The 17,793-nt window shown below is 55.2% G+C and overlaps 1 protein-coding gene across 6 annotated transcripts in view; it reads right to left on the bottom strand.

Moving 5' to 3' along the window:
• LOC127587339 (DENN domain-containing protein 4B-like) overlaps positions 1-17,793 on the bottom strand; it is a 40,946-nt gene that overhangs the window by 11,590 nt on the left and 11,563 nt on the right. For all 6 annotated transcript variants that reach the window (XM_052045588.1, XM_052045589.1, XM_052045591.1 and 3 more), the window contains 11 exons: positions 17,447-17,688; positions 16,650-16,716; positions 15,518-15,576; positions 15,279-15,423; positions 13,505-13,680; positions 12,749-12,849; positions 11,769-11,984; positions 10,293-10,438; positions 9,634-9,767; positions 6,232-6,361; positions 2,298-2,504 (listed from right to left, as the gene is read on the bottom strand). In XM_052045588.1, the coding sequence (XP_051901548.1) occupies positions 2,298-2,504; positions 6,232-6,361; positions 9,634-9,767; positions 10,293-10,438; positions 11,769-11,984; positions 12,749-12,849; positions 13,505-13,680; positions 15,279-15,423; positions 15,518-15,576; positions 16,650-16,716; positions 17,447-17,688 (1,623 nt within the window). The remainder of the gene's footprint in view (positions 1-2,297; positions 2,505-6,231; positions 6,362-9,633; positions 9,768-10,292; positions 10,439-11,768; positions 11,985-12,748; positions 12,850-13,504; positions 13,681-15,278; positions 15,424-15,517; positions 15,577-16,649; positions 16,717-17,446; positions 17,689-17,793) is intronic.

Below are 17,793 nucleotides of genomic sequence, written 5' to 3'. Positions count from 1 at the left end.
TATCTGTCGACTGTTACTCCTGTAATCCCGGTCTCCTCGCACCATGTGTACAATTACCGTTGTTATTGTGTATTCGTTTAAAATTTAATAAAAAGATTGAAAAAGAAAGAGAGAGAGAGAGAGAAAGAGAGAGAGCGAGGGAGGACTTGGCAGCACAGGGCACCCAAACCAGTGGTGGGGGGTGGTGGCAGAGAGTCACACAGGGAGACACGGAGGGCGAGGGGGAGGGGGAGGGAGACGGGAGGAGTGGTCGCACCCGTCCCGGCTCCTGCAGCGCAGGAACAGGCCGTTCGGCCCACCGAGAGTGCGCTGACCTTTTACACCCGTCCCGTTTTGTTCTCCCCATGTTCCCGTCAACTCCCCACAGATTCTATCCTCACTCGGGGGGGGGGGCGGGATTTATAGGGGCCAATTAACCCGACCCCACACGTCGTTGGGATGTGGGAGGGAACCGGAACACCCGGGGGGAAACCCACGCAGTCACAGGGAGAGCGTGCAAACTCCACACACACCGCGCGCGCACACACCACACAGACACCGCACCACACACACACCGCACACAGAGACGGAGGTCAGGATTGAACCCGGGTCTCTAGGGCTGTGAGACAGCGGCTCTACCCGCTGTGCCAGCTGGCCTCTAGGACCCTCTCACGCCTGTTCTTCGAGGCATTTCCCCAAGGAGCTCCTTCCGCCATTTCTTTCTGCTCTGGACACCGAGTGCCAACGTCAAGTGAGCAAGGAAGGGAGACATCCCCCTCCCGTATTTGTACGGCAGTCAGTAAGCATGTAACAAGGCCATTCGGCCCATTGAGTATGTACTGGCTCTAAGAGCAACACAGCTAGTCCATGTTGGTGAGGTCACAGCTGGAGTATCGTGTACAGCTTTGGTCACCCTGTTGTAGGAAAGACGTCATTCAGCTGCAAAGAGTGCAGAGGAGACTTACGAGGATGTTGCCAGGACTCGAGGGCCTGAGTGAAAGGGAGAGGTTGGGCAGGCTGGGGCTTTACCCTGTGGAACGTAGAAGAATGAGGGGTGACCTCATAGAGGTGTAAAAAAATCATGAGGGGCATAGACAGGGTGAATGCACAGAATCTTTTCCTCAAGGAAAATGATTCAAGAACTAGAGGTTCAAAGTGAGAGGGGAAAGGTTTAAAAGGGACCTGAGGGGCAACTTCTCCACGCAGAGGGCGGTGGGTGTGTGGAAGGAGCTGCCAGAGGAAGTGGGTGAGGCAGGTACAGTAACAACATTTAAAAGACATTTGCATGGGTTGCAAAGGTTTAGAGGGAGATGGGCCAAACAGGGACAAGTATGACTAGCTCAGATGGGCATTATAGCCGGCATGGACCAGTTGGGCCGACGGGCCTGGTTCCGTGCTGTATGACTCTGTGACACATCCTCACCCAACTTTCGTTTTGCTCCGTTTGAATCTGAGAAACGGCCAACGCTTCAAGTTGACGAACTCTCGACCTAAAACACTGCTCTTTCCCCCTCCACACAGACCGCCTGGCCTGTTCAACATCCCCACAACCTTAGAACAATTTTACTTCCGATTTCCAACAACGGGACTTAGAAACATAGAAAACCTACAGCACAGTTCAGGCCCTTCGGCCCACAAAGCTGTGCTGAACACGTCCCTACCTTAGAAATTACTAGGCTTACTCATAGCCCTCTATTTTTCTCAGCTCCATGTACCTATCCAAAAGTCTCTTAAAGGACCCTATCGTATCCGCCTCCACCACCGTTGCCGGCAGCCCATTCCACACACTCACCACTCTCTGAGTAAAAAACTTACCCCTGACATCTCCTCTGTACCTACTCCCCAGCACCTTAAACCTGTGTCCTCTTTTGGCAACCGTTTCAGCCCTGGGAAAAAGCCTCTGACTATCCACACGATCAATGCCTCTCATCATCTTATACACCTCTGTCAGGTCCCCCCTCACCCTCCGTCGCTCCAAGGAGAAAAGGCCAAGTTCCCTCAACCTGTTTTCATAAGGAATGCTCCCCAATCCAAGCAGCATCCTTGTAAATCTCCTCTGCACCCTTTCTATAGCTTCCACGTCCTTCTTTACATTTTGCTTTTAACTTCACACCCGTGGTACCCCGCTCCATACTAACGGCACGCTTCACCGAGCCGACAAAGTCCTCCAGGAATTCAAGGTGCGTCGTAGCACAGGAACAGGCCCTTGGGTATTGACTGACGTCCCATTGAAACACAGACTGCGGGACTGTTTGGGAGTTGCTACACCGGGGTGGAAGGAGGGTGGGGCGAAGTCGGCGAGCGGGGGCAGCACGCACCTCGTCAGGCAGAACCACCTTCCGAGTCTCCATCTTCTTCAGAACGTCGTAGGCGGTGTGCAGGGCTCGGACTTTCAGCTGGCTGGCTCGCACCTGGGTGGGGAGGTAGATGAACCACAGGGCGTAGCACTGGCCCAGGAGACACTTGGACCACATCTCGGGCATCACGGAGTACTTCTGCGCCACCTTCTGTGCCAGCTTAATCTCCTGCGGAGGCAAGCAAACCCGTTATCAGCTCTTTGACCTCAAACTTCAAACTCTTGTTTCTCTCTCTACTCGGCCTACAAGGGGCATAGATCGGGTTAGAACTGTGTTCAGTTCTGGTTGCCTCATTAGAGGAAGGATGTGGGAGCTTTAGAGAGGGTGCAGAGGAGATTTTACCAGGATGCTGGCTGGATTGGAGAGCATGTCTTATGAGGATAGGTTGAGTGATCTGGGGCTTTTCTCTTTGGAGAGGAGGAGGATGAGAGGTGACTTGATAGAGGTGTACAAGATGAAGAGGCATAGATCGAGTGGACAGTCAGAGACTTTTTCCCAGGGCGACAATGGCTAACACAAGGGGACATAATTTTAAGGTGATTGGAGGAAGGTATAAGGAGGATGTCAGGGGTAAGTTCTTTACACAGAGAGTGGTGGGTGCATGGAACACACTGCCGGCAGAGGTTGTGGGGGCAGATACATTAGGGGCATTTAAGAACCTCTTAGGTAGACACATGAATGATAGAAAAATAGGGGGCTATGTGGGAGGGAAGGGTTAGATAGATCTTAGAGCAGGATAAAATGTGGGCACAGCATCGTGTGCCAAAGGGCCTGGACTGTGCTGTAGTGTCCTGTGTTCAAACTGCAAAGTCTCATTAGGGTCAGAACTGTGCAGATCAGAAGAGAGAACGGAAATGGAATTGGAATATTATTGTCGCACGTACCGAGGTGCGGTGAAAAACTTGTCTTGCGTATCGTCCATGCAGATCAATTCATTACACAGTGCATTGAGATAGTACAGGGTAAAACAACAACAGAATGCAGAATAGAGTCTAACAGTTACAGAGAAAGTGCAGTGCAGGTAGACAATAAGGTGCAAGGCCAAAACGAGGTAGATTGTGAGGTCATGAGTCCATCTTATCGTACTAGGGAACCGTTCAATAATTTTATAACAGCAGGATAGAAGCTGTCCTTGAGCTTGGTGGTACGTGCTTTCAGGCTTTTGTATCTTCTGCCCGACAGGAGGGGGGAGAAGAGAGAACGCCCGGGGTAGGTGAGGGTCTCTGATTATGTTGGCTGCTTTACCGAGGCAGCGGGAAGTGTAGAAGGAGTCCATGGAGGGGAGGCTGGTTTCCGTGATGGACTGGGCTGTGTCCTCAACTCTCTGCAGTTTCTTGCGGTCCCGGGCAGAGCAGTTGCCGTACCAAGCCGTGATGCATCCGGATAGGATGCTTTCTATGGTGCATCAATAAAAATTGGTGAGGGTCAGAAGGGACACGCCGAATTTCTTTAGCCTCCTGAGGAAATAGAGGCGCTGAAATGGACAGAGGGAGAGCAGATCACCCGAAATCCATTGGGTTGTAGACCACCCAGGCGGAATACGAGGAGCTGTTCCTCCAGTTTCTGTTTGCAATTGAACCGAGTCAGAAACTTTCCAAAGCTATCCAAACTAGAGGTGGGGAGGGGGAGAGGAAGTTTTTGTGGGGAATTTTTTCCATCTGGAGGCGGTTGGATTCTGAAATTCACTGCCCAAGGGCATGGTGGAGGCAGAGACTCTCGCAACGAGGACTTCAATCTCCGAGGCGTGGAAGGCTAAGGATTGAGTACTGGGTTAATGGGATTGGTGTGGGATAGGTACAGGAGTGTCGGAACGGACATAGTGGGCCGAAGGGCCTGTCTCCGTGCTCTGTGGGACGCTGACAGAACCTTCCAGCGCCGGAAGGCTGACCGGGTGTGCCATGAGCTGCTGCCGCTCCTCATGGCACACAGCAAGATCCCACGACGGGGGCGGTTTGCCAGTTGGCGGGTCTTTGGTTTCTCTTCCCCAAAGGGCATTGAGTGTTTTAACGCAGAGGCAGACGGCTTCTTCAAGCAAAGGGGGCGGCAGGCGGCAATGCGGAGCAGAGGTCATGGTCACATCAGCCGCCGATGGGATAGTCTCAAAGGGTCGGGTGGCCCTCTTGCCTCACGCGGAAGGGTCAGCCTCGGAGCTCGGGTGGGAGATGGGGAGACCGCGCTGACAGGGCCACGGGATTCCGTTACGACAACTTCAGGCCCTGTTCGAGGCCACGGGGCAGGAGCCATTTCGTGGCGACACCGGAGACGGCAGATGCTGGGATCTGGAGCAACACGCAAGACACCGGGGGGACTCAGCGGGTCAGGCAGCATCTGGTGGGGGGAGACGGACAGTCGACGTCTCAGGTCGAGACCCTTCATCTACGACTGAGGGGAAGACAGCCAATAAATGAGAAGGGGTGAGGCGATAGGTGGATCCGGGTGAGGAGGGGGTGACGGGCAGATGGAGGGGGGTGGGTGGGAACAGCGACAGAGGCTGGGAGGTGACGGGTGGAGGTGACAGAGGGCTGCGGACGGTGGGATCTGATAGGAGAGGAAGGTGGAGCCTGGAACCAAACAAGGGAGCTGGGGAGGGCAGATGGGAACTGGGGGGGGATCCCAGTGGGAGGGGTGTGTGAGTGATGGGGGACAGGAGTGAGTGTCAGAGGGACTGGGTAGATCAGGAGGAGAGAGGAAAGAGATCGAGGCAGAGCAGGTTTTTCATGCTGTTGGGTTGCAGACTACCCAGGGGGAACGTGAGGGGCTGTTCCTCAAGTTTGCATTGAGCCTCCCCCCGGCAGCGTAGGAGGCCGAGGACAGACAGGTCAGTGTGGGAACGGGGAGGGGAACTTAACTGGGAGATCCGGGGGATGGAGCGCAGGTGCTCGGCAAATCGGTCGCCTAGTCTTGCATCAGGACCGTGACGCCCCCTGCAGTTGAATAGCCGGCCGCAGTGCAAATTGCGGCTGAGAGCACGGGGTCATCCATACCAATGATTTGGATGAGAGTATACAAGGCGTGGTTCGTAAGTTTGCAGATGACACTACAATAGGTGGTGTCGCTGACAGTGACGGTGGATATCAGGATTTACAGGGGGATTTGATCAGCTGGGTAAGTGGGCCGAGGAATGGCAAATGCAGTTTAATTTGGATAAGTGCGAGGTGTTGAATTTTGGGAAGACAAATGAGCGTCGGACTTTCACAGCAAACGGTAGGGCCCCAGGGAGTGTTGTAGAACAGCGGACCTCGGAGTACAAGCACATGGTTCCCCCTATTCAACAATGGTGGTGAAGGCGGCTTTTGGCACGCCAGCCCTCATCACTCAGGGCACTGAGTGCAGAAGTTGGGATGTTGCAGTTGTAGAAGACGTTGGCAAGGCCACATTTTGGAATATTGGGTTCAGTTTTGGTCACCCTGCCATAGGAAAGATGCCATTAAGCTGGAAAGAGCGCAGAGGGAGATTTACGAGGATGTTGCCGGGACTGAGTTATAGAGAGAGATTGGGACTTTATTCATTGGCGCGTAGGAGGATGAGGGGTGATCTAATAGTGGTGTATAAAATTATGAGGGGCGTAGATAGGGTGAATGCACACAGTCTGTTTCCCAGGGTTGGGGAATCAAGAACTAGAGGGCACAGGTTTAAAGTGAGAGGGGAGAGATTTAATGGGAACCTGAGGGGCAACTTTTGGTCGTATATGGAACGAGCTGCCAGAGGAAGTGGTTGAGGCAGGGATGTTAACAAAATTTAAAAGGAACTTGGACAGGTACGTGGATAGGAAAGGTTTGGAGGGATGTGGGCCAAACGGGACTGACTTAGATGGGAACCTTGGTCTGCATGGACCAGTTGGGCCAAAGGGCCTGTTTCTGTGCTGTACATCGTGCACTTCCGCGGGCTGCAGTACCTGTTTTGTTCGCCGGGGGGCAGGACTGCTGGGCGCACTGCTCCGGGGCTGGCTGAGGCAGTGCTGGCTCTTCGGCAGCTCCCGGGGGTCGTCGAACAGCTCGGGCTTGAGCAGGGGAAACCCATCGTAGCTGCAAGGACGAACGAGAAGCCATCATCACGCCAGCTCGTCGACAGCCGGGGTCTGTCTTAATGGACAGACTTCCTACAAACCCGTTCTTTCCACCCCCCACCCACACATCTTTCCTGTTCAAGTGTCTGTCCAATCCTCCCCTTGACCATCTTAACTGCCTCCCTCCCTGGGGCAGAGAATTCCAAGGATTCTAAGAGAGGAACAAAGCCCATCTCTAAATTCCTGGACTCTCCCACCAGAGAACCGCACAGGCACAGGCCCTTCGGCCCACCACGTCTGTGCTGACTACAATACTAAGTTAAACTAAATCCCTTCTGCCTTCACATGATCCATATTCCTCCATTCTCTGCACATTCATGTGTCTATCTAACAGCCTCTTAAACGCCACTACACACAAGATACTGGAGGAACTCGGCAAGTCAGGCAGCGTCTATGGAGGGAAATGAACAGTCGACGTTTCAGGCTGAGACCCTTCATCAGGACTGTTTATTTCCCTCCATAGACGCTGCCTGACCTGCTGAGTTCCTCCAGCATTTTGAGTGTGCTGTTCCAGATCCCAGCATCTGCAGAAACTTGTGTCTCCTTAACCCCCTCTATCGTATCTGCCTCCACCCCCACCCCTGGCAGCCCGTTCCAGGCACCCACTGCTCTCTGTGTAAAAAAAACTTGCCTCGCACACCTCCTTTGAACTTCCCGCCTCTCACCTTAAATGCAAGTCCTCTAATATTAGACATTTCGACCCTGGGGAAAAGATTCTGACTGTCTACTCTATCTATGTCTCTCGTAATTTTATAAATCTCTATCAGGTCTGCCCTCAGCCTCTGCCGCTCCAGAGAAAACAACCCAAGTTTGTCCAACCTCTCCTTACAGTTCATGCCCTCTAATCCAGGCAGGATCCTGGTGAACCTCTCCTGCACCCTCTCCAAAGTCTCCGCATCCTCCCCGTAATGGGGCAGCCAGAACTGCACACAAGAACTTCCTCCTTGTTCCCTTTCTGAAGTAGGCAACCCCATATTTTTAAACCGCAAGCCCTAGTTGCAGATTATCCCTCTAGAGGGAGCACCGTCCCATCACCCGCCTGTCAGAACCCGATGCCTCAGTTTCTCCAAACCCCAACCTGCTTAACTTCTCTTCGTACACCAATCCCTCCGTCCCAAGGATCGACACAGTCAGCCTTCCTCCCACTGCCTCCGATGTAAGTACATCCCTCCTTAAATGCGGGAACTGAAACTGTCCACAGTGCTCTGGGTGTGGGCTCACCGGTGCTCTGTAAAGTTGCATCAAAACCTCCCTACTTTCACAATGAAAGCCAACACCCATCTCACCCTTCCTGATTACGTGCTGCACCCACATCTGAGTTTATTTGTGGGTTCAATGCACTGGAGCCCCTGAATTTGTATAAGAACATTTTGCAGTCTATTTAAATCACAAGACAAAGGAGCAGAAGTAGGCCATTCGGCCAATCGAGTCTGCTCCAGGAGCTAAACTAAAACTAGCCCTATCTAGCCCCAATTCCCGGCCTTTTCCCCATATCCCTTGATACCCTGACTAATTAGGTACCTATCAATCTCCTCCTTAGACACCCCCAATGATCGGGCCTCCACAGCTGTACGTGGCAACGAATTCCATAAATCCATGACCCTCTGGCTAAAGAAATTTCTCCCCATCTCTGTTTTAAACCGGTACCCTCTAATTCTAAGACTGTGCCCACCAAGGGAAACAGCTTAGCCACATCTACTCTGTCCAGTCCTTTCAACATTCGAAATGTTTCTATGAGGTCCCCTCTCATTCTTCTGTACTCCAGTGAGTACAGTCCAAGAGCCGACAAGCACTCATTGTATGTAAGCCCTTTCATCCCGGGAATCATCCTCGTAGGATGATTTCTAGGGTAGGGACATGTTCGGCACAGCTTTGTGGGCCGAAGGGCCTGAATTGTGCTGTAATTGTTCTATGTTCTAAATCTCCTCTGAACCCTCTCCAACATCAGCACATCTTTCCTAAGGGGCCCAAAACTGCACAAACGATGGAATCTCACACAGTAGACGCTGGGGCGCTAAGGACTGTTGATGGGCAGAGAGACCAAGGAGTTCAAGTTCACCATTCCCTGAAAGTGGCACACAGGAGGACAGGGTGGTGAAGACGACATCTGGTGACGCTTGCCTTCACAGGGCAGGGCACAGGATATAAAAGTTGGGGGCGTCACGTTGAAACTTTACAAAGCACTTGGAGCACTGTGTGCAGTTCTGGCCACCACACCGTAGGAAGGATGCGACTGCGCTGGAGAGAGTGCAGAGGAGACGTTGCCTGGGACAGAGAACGTTAGTTCTGGGGAGGGATCGGACAGGCTGGGACTGTTTTCCCTGGGAGCAACGGACGCTGAGGGCTGACCTGAGAGAATTAGATAAAATTATGAGTGGCATCGACAGGGTAGATAGTCAAAATCTTTCTCCCCCCCACGGTAGGGGAATCAAAAACAAGAAGGCAGAGGTTAGACTCTGGTTAGACCACACTTGGAGTACTGTGTCCAGTTCTGGTCACCTCATTATAGGAAGGATGTGAAAGCATTGGAAAGGGTGCAGAGGAGATTTACCAGGATGCTGCCTGGCTTAGAGAGTGTGTTGTGGTAGTACAGGGTGCACGGAAGTAGTACAGGAAAAAGGTGAGACAAGCATTGGGTGGTAGTACAGGGTGCACGGAGGTAGTACACACTACACAGAGGTAGTACAGGGTGCACGAAGGTAGTACAGGGTGCACGGAGGTCGGACACGCTGCACGGACGTAGTACAGGGTGCACAGATGTTGGACACACTGCACAGACGTAGTACAGGGTGCACGGAGGTTGGACACACTGCACGGAGGCAGTACAGGGTGCACAGAGGTCGGACACGCTGCACGGAGGCAGTACAGGGTGCACGGAGGTCGGACACGCTGCACGGAGGCAGTACAGGGTGCACGGAGGTCGGACACGCTGCACGGAGGCAGTACAGGGTGCACGGAGGTCGGACACGCTGCACGGAGGCAGTACAGGGTGCACGGAGGTAGTACAGTGTGCATGGAGATCGGACATGCTACACGGACGTAGTACAGGAAAAAGGTGAGACAAGCGTTGGGTGGGAGTGGAAAGATGGGAGAATAGCCCACTCTTGTTCACATCTGGAGACAGGAGCACTCGGGAAGAGGTGGGCCAGTCTGGATACGAGGGGGCACACCCATCAAATGGGGACGGGAATGGGAGTGTGTAAGCCAGTGGGGTGAGGGGGTAGGTGATACCTGTACAACTGGGGCGTATCCTTGCCATCGGGATTCTGCAGGACCTCAGGGGGCATGATGAAGACCGTGTGCTCGCTCCGCTGAGACTCGTCCAGCTCGATGAGGCGGACGGCGTCCATCTTCTCCACGTCCACCTGTAGGGGGGGGACCGAGCGGAGGGTGGGGTCACCCGAGGGTGTGGGAGGGAAGGGGGGGGTCACCCAAGGGTGGGGGAAGGGAGATTGCCAAGGGGGTCACCCAAGGGTGGGGGAGGTTACCCGAGGGTGCAGGAGGGAGATCGCAGGGGGAGGTCACCCAAGGGTGCAGGAGAGAATGCAAAGGGGGTCACCCAAGGGTGGGGGAAGGGAGATCGCCAAGGGGGTCACCCAAGGTTGGGGGGAGATCAGAGGGGTCACCCAAGGGTGGGGGAGGGAGATCATGGGGGGGGAGGGGGGTCACCCGAGGGTGCGGGAGGGAGATCGTGGGGGGGAGGTCACCCGAGCGTGCAGGAGAGAATGCAGAGGGGGTCACCCGAGGGTGCAGGAGGGAGATCGCGGAGGAGCGTCACCCAAGGGGGAGGGGAGACAGGCCAGGACCCCGGAGGAGAGGGAAAGGAGAGGAGGGCAAGGCAGGCGAGGGTGCAACGGGCGGTGGGTTTAGCCCGGTGAGGGAGGGCTGACCTTCTCCACGCATCCGTCGAAGAACTCGAGGCTGGAGTGCCTGTCGCTGACAAAGGAGCACTCCTCGATGAACTGGCTGAAGAGCTGCGTCTTGGTCAGCAGTGTGTAGAACTTCAGGCTGGCCCGATCCCGGCTCTTGAGGAACCCTGAGAGCGGAGAGGTCGCTGCCGTTAACTCACGACAGATCAAGGCTTCCCCCATCCCACAGCCTAATCCCCACCCCACCACCTAATCCCCAACGACTGAACGCCACGCCGACCTGGAGGGAGGGAAAGTCTTCCCAACAGCCAGAGACCCAGTCACTGTCCAGTGAGATTGGCTGATCGACACCTATCCGAACAAAAACCTCACTCCCTTGGTGGGTGAGTCCAGGACCAGAGGGCACAGTCTTAGAATTAGAGGGTACCCATTTAGAACAAAAATAAAGAGAAATTTCTTTAGCCAGAGGGTGGTGAATTTATGGAATTCGTTGCCATGTACAGCTGTGGAGGCCCAATCATTGGGGGTGTTTAAGGAGGAGATTGATAGGTATCTAATTAGTCAGGGCATCAAGGGATATGGGGAAAAGGCCGGGAATTGGGGCTGGATAGGAAGAGTTTTAGTTTAGCTCCTGGAGCAGACTCGATGGGCCGAATGGCCTACTTCTGCTCCTTTGTCTTGTGAACTTGTGATCCGATTGGTCGTCACACTGTTGGGCAGGGAGGGGGAGCTCGAAAGAGAGGGGAGGGGGTTGTGTGGACGGGGACTTCTCTCCACACACAAACACGCGTGCAAGGTCACACGCAAAGTGCTTGGGTCCGCTCTGCTTCGAGTCACTGGGGTGTCTAAAACGGAGGGGGTCTACAGTCTCGGTGCAGGGGTTCGAGTGTGAGGACTGGGACAAGAAGGTGCACCTTCACTCAGACGGTGCCGAGTCGCTATAACTCCACCCTGGAGGGCGCCCGACTGCAGGGAGGGGTTTCAAAGGGCAGAATGTCACCAAAGCCCACCTGGGGATGAACAAGGGGGGAGAGAGGGATATTCACATTTCCTCACAACACGAGGTGACCGCTTTGGTCCATCTCGTCTCTGCTAGCTCACAGAGTAACCGCGCTGCCCAGCTAACCTTCCCTGTAATCACTCCCCCCCACGCTCAAACGGCGCAGGAACAGGCCCTTCGGCCCACCGTCCGTGCTAACCATGAACCACCCACTGATAACATGTCATTCTCCCCACATTCTCCCCCCAGATTCTGCCCCTCACCCACACACTAGGAGGGGGGGGGGTGATTAACCCACCGACCCCGCAAGTGGTTGGGATGTGCGAGGAAACCGGAGGAAGCCCACCCAGTCAGAGGGAGAGCGTGCAGACTCCACACAGACAGCGCCGGAGGTGGGGATTGAACCTGTCTCCTTAGTACCGAGAAGCAGTGGCTCTACCCAGGGGCAGTGGTCTCGGGACCTCGACTATCACGGAAACCCCCTGCTTGGGCCTCACCCTGCAGGTTGAAGAGGGAGTTGGAGTCGGTGGTGGTCTCCGAGGGGGCCTGAGTGATGGGCGTCAGGTAGGACCGGTATCCCTTGAGGCTACAGGCCATGAAGCGGAGGAACGCCTCCTGAATCTCCAGCTCCAGCTGCTTCCTGCGGCCATAGATCAGGTCGTAGTCCGTCAGCAGGTACTCCAGCGTCGCCTCCTCCGCCGGCTTGTTGTACACTGCGAGGAGACACGGCAGGGTCAGAGCGCTCGGCTGGGGTGAGGACGCGATCTCCCCACCCTCCTCGTCGCAAACCCGGGGGTTCGATTCTCAGGTCTGGGCAGAGTGGTTCACTGGGGCGACAGTGAAGAGGGGAGAAGGTGCCTTAAACGGGAAGCCCCAACACTAACACAGTTCTGTCAGAGCCCAGGGACTGACCAAAGGCAGGGAGAATTCCTCCAATACACTGTCCATCCCACCGTACACTGGTCCATCTACACTGTCCATCCCTCTACACACCACCCATCCAACCGTATACTAGTCCCCCTACACCGTCCATCCCTCTACACACCGTCCATCCCACCGTACACACTTCCCATGACACTACTGTCAAACTGCCGGACACTGTGCCCTCAACACCACTCATCAAAACATCCACCGTTCCCTCACCATCCGCCCAGCCGAACGCACTTCCCTCGACAATTCCTTTTGACCACACACCCTTCCCTCAACACTGTACCCCCAACACGGCGCCCTTCATCCAGCTGTAACCCTTCCCTCAACACTGTCCAGCCAATCCTGCACCGTTACCTGAACATCCCGGCCTTTAGGACAAGGGGGGGCTTCCTTGCACTGAGTGAGCCCACCGTCAACAGAGAAGCAAGAGGGGAATTGAGTGATGCGGAGGGATCTTGGTAGGGTGGACGTGGAGAGGGGCGAGGGTCGGGGGGCAGCACGAGGGTCAGGGAGGCGAGGGTCAGGGGGTCACTGCGGACTCACTCACGTTGGTCCAGCTGCTGGTACAGGTGGTGCAGGGAGCTGAGCAGGACCTTGTAGGGTTTGCGGGGCAGAGACTTCACCGACAAATTCTTCCTGTCTTCGTTCCTGTGGCAGGAGGGAGAACCAGAGGTGGGTGGGGGCGGGGGGAGGGGGTGGAACTGAGCGGGGGGAGTCACCCACCCTCCCTGAGCGACAGGCTGCAACCCCTTGCCCCACGGAACCCCTCCCCAGTCCAGCCACCGCACCCTCCCCTCTACACCCCTCTCCCCTCCTCCCACCTCCGCTTCCCTTCCCCCGCAACCCCTCCCCCACTGCCCCCACCCCATCCGCTCTCCCCACCCAGCTCCTTCCCTCCCTCCCTCCCCAGCCCCTCTCTCTCTCCCCTCACCCATCTCTCTCCCCTCCCCCCACCCTCCCATATCCCTCCATCCTCTCCCCTTCCCCTCCCGTACCTTGCCCCCCACCCACCTCACCCGTCCCTTACCTGCCCACAGCCCAAACCCCCAGTACCATCCCTCCCATCACTGACCCCCTCTCCCCCCCCCCCGGCTCCTTGTCCCTTACCCTCTCCCTCCAGCTTTGCCCCCGAGATGTCCCTGTTCCCCTACCCACAGGTGAACCCCCCCACCCACAGTTCTGTCCCATCCCCCACCCTCCACTCCAAGCATCCAGCAACTCCCACTGACCCTCTCCCCAGGGTCTCCCCGCCCCCCCAGCACAGCTGGCCCTGGGTGTGGGGAGGGGCAGGCTCAGCACTCACTGCGAGATGGTGTTGGTGTCCAGATCAACGCAGACCACGTCCTGGGGCAGCTCATACAGCTCGAAGTAGCTGGAGTGGACGCCCACGATGAAGGGGACGGGGGCACTGAGCACATCCGCCAGGTTCAGTGGGCACAGGGGGATGTAGGGGCATTGCCAGTGGAATGGGAAGATCATCTGCAGCGAGGGGGTTTGGGGTGAGAGGGAGAGGAGAAAGAGAGAGAGAGAGAATTAATCACCCCGAGAAGTGTGGATCGGCCCATCAAACAGAAGCCTCTGTATCCAGTGATACGAAGCCCCCAGTTCAGCCGGACCTGCCAGTGTAACCTTCACCGTTCACCCCTGGCAGCTACGTAACTGTATTGTGGAGGGTCGTGGCTATCACGTGAAATAGAAGCAGAAGGAGGCCATCCGGCCTGTTGAGCCTGCTATACCATTCAACAAGATCATGCCTTTTCCCTACAACCCTTAATTCAGGAAAGGGGGTGGTGTACATGCACCCGTCTACATCAATGGTGCTGAGGTCGAGAGGGTTGAGAGCTTGAAGTTCCTGGGAGTGAACATCACCAACAGTCTGTCCTGCTCAAATCACTTAGGTGCCACGGCCCAGAAAGCTCACCAGCACCTCTACTTCCTCAGGAAGCTAAAGAAATTTGGTTTGTCCCCTTTGACTCTCACCAACTTTTATCGATGCACCATGGAAAGCATCTGGATGCATCACGGCTTGGTATGGCAACTGCTCTGCCCAGGACCACAAGAAACTGCAGAGAGTTGTGGACACAGCCCAGCGCATCACGGACACCAGCCTCCCCTCCACGGACTCTGTCTTTACCTCTCGTTGCCTTGGTGTAGCAGCCGGCATAATCAAAGACACCACCCACCCGGGACATTCTCTCTTCTCTCCTCTTCCATCGGGTAGAAGATACAGGAGCCTGAGGGCACGTACCACCAGACTTAAGGACAGCTTCTACCCCACTGTGATAAGACTATTGAACGGTTCCCTTATACGATGAGATGGACTCTGACCTCACGATCTACCTTGTTGTGGCCTTGCACCTTATTGCACTGCACTTTCTCTGTAGCTGTGACACTTTACTCTGCACTGTTACTGTTTTTACCTGTACTACATCAATGCACTCTGTACTGACTCAATGTAACTGCACTGTGTAATGAATTGATCTGTACGATCAGTTTGCAAGACAAGTTTTTCACTGTACCTCAGTACAAGTGACAATAATAAACCAATACCTACTATGCAAAAATCTAACTGTGCATTAAATATACTTAATGGGGTAGCCTCTACTGCTTCCCAGGGCAGAGGATTCCACAGATTCACTATTCTCTGGGAAAAAGCAGTTCCTCCTCATCTCCATCTTAAATCTCCTCCCCCGAATCTTGAGGCTATGTCCCCTAGGTCTAGTCTCACCTCCCAGTGGAAACAACCTTCCTGCCTCTATGTTATTTACCTCTTTCATAATGTTATATGTTTCTATAAGATCCCCTCTTATTCTTCTGAATTCCGGCGAGTATAGTCCCAGGTGACTCAATCTCTCTTCATAGGCTAACCCCCTCATCTCCGGAATCAACCTGGTGATCCTCCTCTGCACCGCCTCCAAAGCCAGTATACCCTTCCCCTCTCTTCTCCCCCACCTCTAATATCCAGGGAGACCGCTGGAGCCCACTCCGGCAATAATCGGGGCTCGGAACCTCTTCTCCGCCTCCCCGGCTGGGATTAACCCCCCCCCCGTCCCCCACTCCCACCTCCCAGGACTCACCGAGACCAGGGCTTCGCAGACACTGGTGAGGACTGCAGGCCGCAGCGAGTGGATCAGCAGCTTCTGTTCAGTGAGGAGAGCCAGGAGTAGGCTGACCGTGTTGTCCGGCGCCAAGTTCTGCAGCAGGTTGAGGTAACTGGCCCCGCTGGAAGAGAGAGAGAGGGCGGTGAGGGTGTGGGGGCTGCGGGGTGGGGGATGGGAAGGAGGAACCGGCTCTGCCGAGTCCGCAAGGCACTTACCTGAGGTGCAGGGGCGAGGTCACTGGCTGGCAGATCAGCAGGTTGTCGTAGGGGGAGAGCTGGAACACACACACAAGGCACAGGCACATTGAGTGTCGTAAACAGGTCCCGCACCACTCCCTATCGCTACTTGGGCGGCAGGTGGAGCCACTGCCCCTCTGCGCCAGCGACCCCGGTTCGATTCTGACCTCTGGAGATGTGTGTCTGTGTGTGTGTGTGTGTGTGTGTGTGTGTGTGTGTGTGGGGTCTGCACCTTCTCCCTGTGACCACCTGGGTGCTCCGGTTCCCTCCCATGTCCCAACAATGTGCGGGGGGGGGGCTGGGGTTAATCGCCCACTGTAAATCGCCCCCCCACCAATTCGACCACAAGCCATTGGAGCAAAATCAGGCCACTCGGCCCATATAGTCTGCTCCGCCATTCAATCACGGCTGACCTTTGTCCCCCCACGACCCCATTCTCCTGCCTGTGACCCTTAACACCTCCCCCCCCCCCCCCCACCGAATGTGTGGGCGAGGGGTAGAACCTGGAGGAAGGCCAGGGGGAATGTGGGTAGAATAACATGGGATCAGTGTAAATGGGTGGTTGATGGGTGGGCATGGACTCTGTGGGCCGAAGGGCCTGTTTAAATGCTGGGAGAAGGGGTTGCAGGGAAATGTGTGGAGGGAGTGAGAGAGACGGGATTGCTCAGAAGACCAGCACAGACCCTGACCCTTCTTCGAACTTCCCTCATGACATTAGGCCCATCGAGCCCATTCCTCCCACTGATTTTCCCTAGAATCTATCCCTTGTATTCCACCTCTCACCCACACACCAGGGGGGAAATTTACAGCGGCTGATTAACCCACCGACCCCCGCACGTCGTCAGGACGCGGGAGGGAACCAGAGCCCCCAGGGGAAACCCATGCGGTCATAGGGAAAGCGCGCAGACTCCACACACAGACAGACAGCGCCAGAGGTCGGGATCGAACCCGGGTCTCCGGGGCCAGAAGACAGCGGCTGTACCCGCTGTGCCACAGCGCCAGCCCATGTGGGAAGTGAACCACGTCCGGCCAATGCACGTGCACAGGACCCGGGGCTGCGCACGCACATGCCCACAACACAGTACTTGACGCGCGAGCCACCGCTACTGACCTGGACAAGGATGCGGGGTCGCTGCGGTGAAGGGAAGGGAACGTTGTGCAGGAAGTTCGAGATGTGCCTGAAACAAGATTTGAAAGCTTTTATGATAGGGTAGTTAACAAAGTTTATGGGATGTCAGCTTTCATAAGTCGTGGGATCCAGTTTAAGAGCCGCGAGGTAATGATGCAGCTCTGCAAAACTCTGGTTAGACCACACTGTGTCCAGTTCTGGTTGCCTCATTATAGGAAGGATGTGGAGTTCTTGGAAAGGGTGCAGAGGAGATTTACCAGGACGCTGCTTGGTTTAGAGAGTATGCATTATGAGGAGAGACTAAGGGAGCTAGGGCTTTACTCTTTGGAGAGGAGGAGGATGAGAGGAGACATGATAGAGGTGTACAAAATATTAAGAGGAATAGATAGAGTGGACAGCCAGCGCCTCTTTCCCAGGGCACCAATGCTCAATACCAGAGGGCACGGCTTTAAGGTAATGGGTGGAAAGTTCAAGGGAGATATCAGAGGGAGGTTCTTTTACCCAGAGAGTGGTGGGGGCATGGAATGTGCTGCCTGGGGTGGTGGTGGAGGCAGGTACATTGGTCAAATTCAAGAGATTACTAGCTAAACATATGGAGGAATTTAAAATAGAGGGGTATGTGGGAGGAAGGGGTTAGATAGTCTTAGGTGAGGTTTAAAGGTCAGCACAACATTGTGGGCCGAAGGGCCTGTATTGTGCTGTACTGTTCTACGATCCTTGTCCCCACGGCAACGGCTGAGCCAATGGGAGGGCGGACAGCCGCGAAGGTCGGCACTCACTTCTCGATGGGCAGGACGTGCGGCCCGGAGATGGAGTAGCGATACACAAAGGTGAGGAACTTCTGGAACACGTCGAAGAAGGGCCAGTGGGACAGGACGCAGATGCTCTTCTTGGTCTGGACGGACTTGGTGAGGATGGGGCGCCGGTCAATGACGCTCAGGAGCCCCAGGCTGAGGCGCTGCTTGTCCGACAGCTTCTCCAGTGCGTATGACTCGTAGAACTGGATGGCGGCGCCGTACACCTGTATGCAGCACAGCATCAGAGATAGGGACCCATACCCAGTAGACACACACAGATAGACCTGTACACAACACACACACAGATCCCTACTCAGCACACACACAGA

This window comes from Pristis pectinata, chromosome 40 (genome assembly GCF_009764475.1).
Source record: "Pristis pectinata isolate sPriPec2 chromosome 40, sPriPec2.1.pri, whole genome shotgun sequence".
In the NCBI taxonomy this organism is placed as follows: domain Eukaryota; kingdom Metazoa; phylum Chordata; class Chondrichthyes; order Rhinopristiformes; family Pristidae; genus Pristis; species Pristis pectinata.
This window is presented reverse-complemented; position numbering and strand designations above follow the sequence as displayed.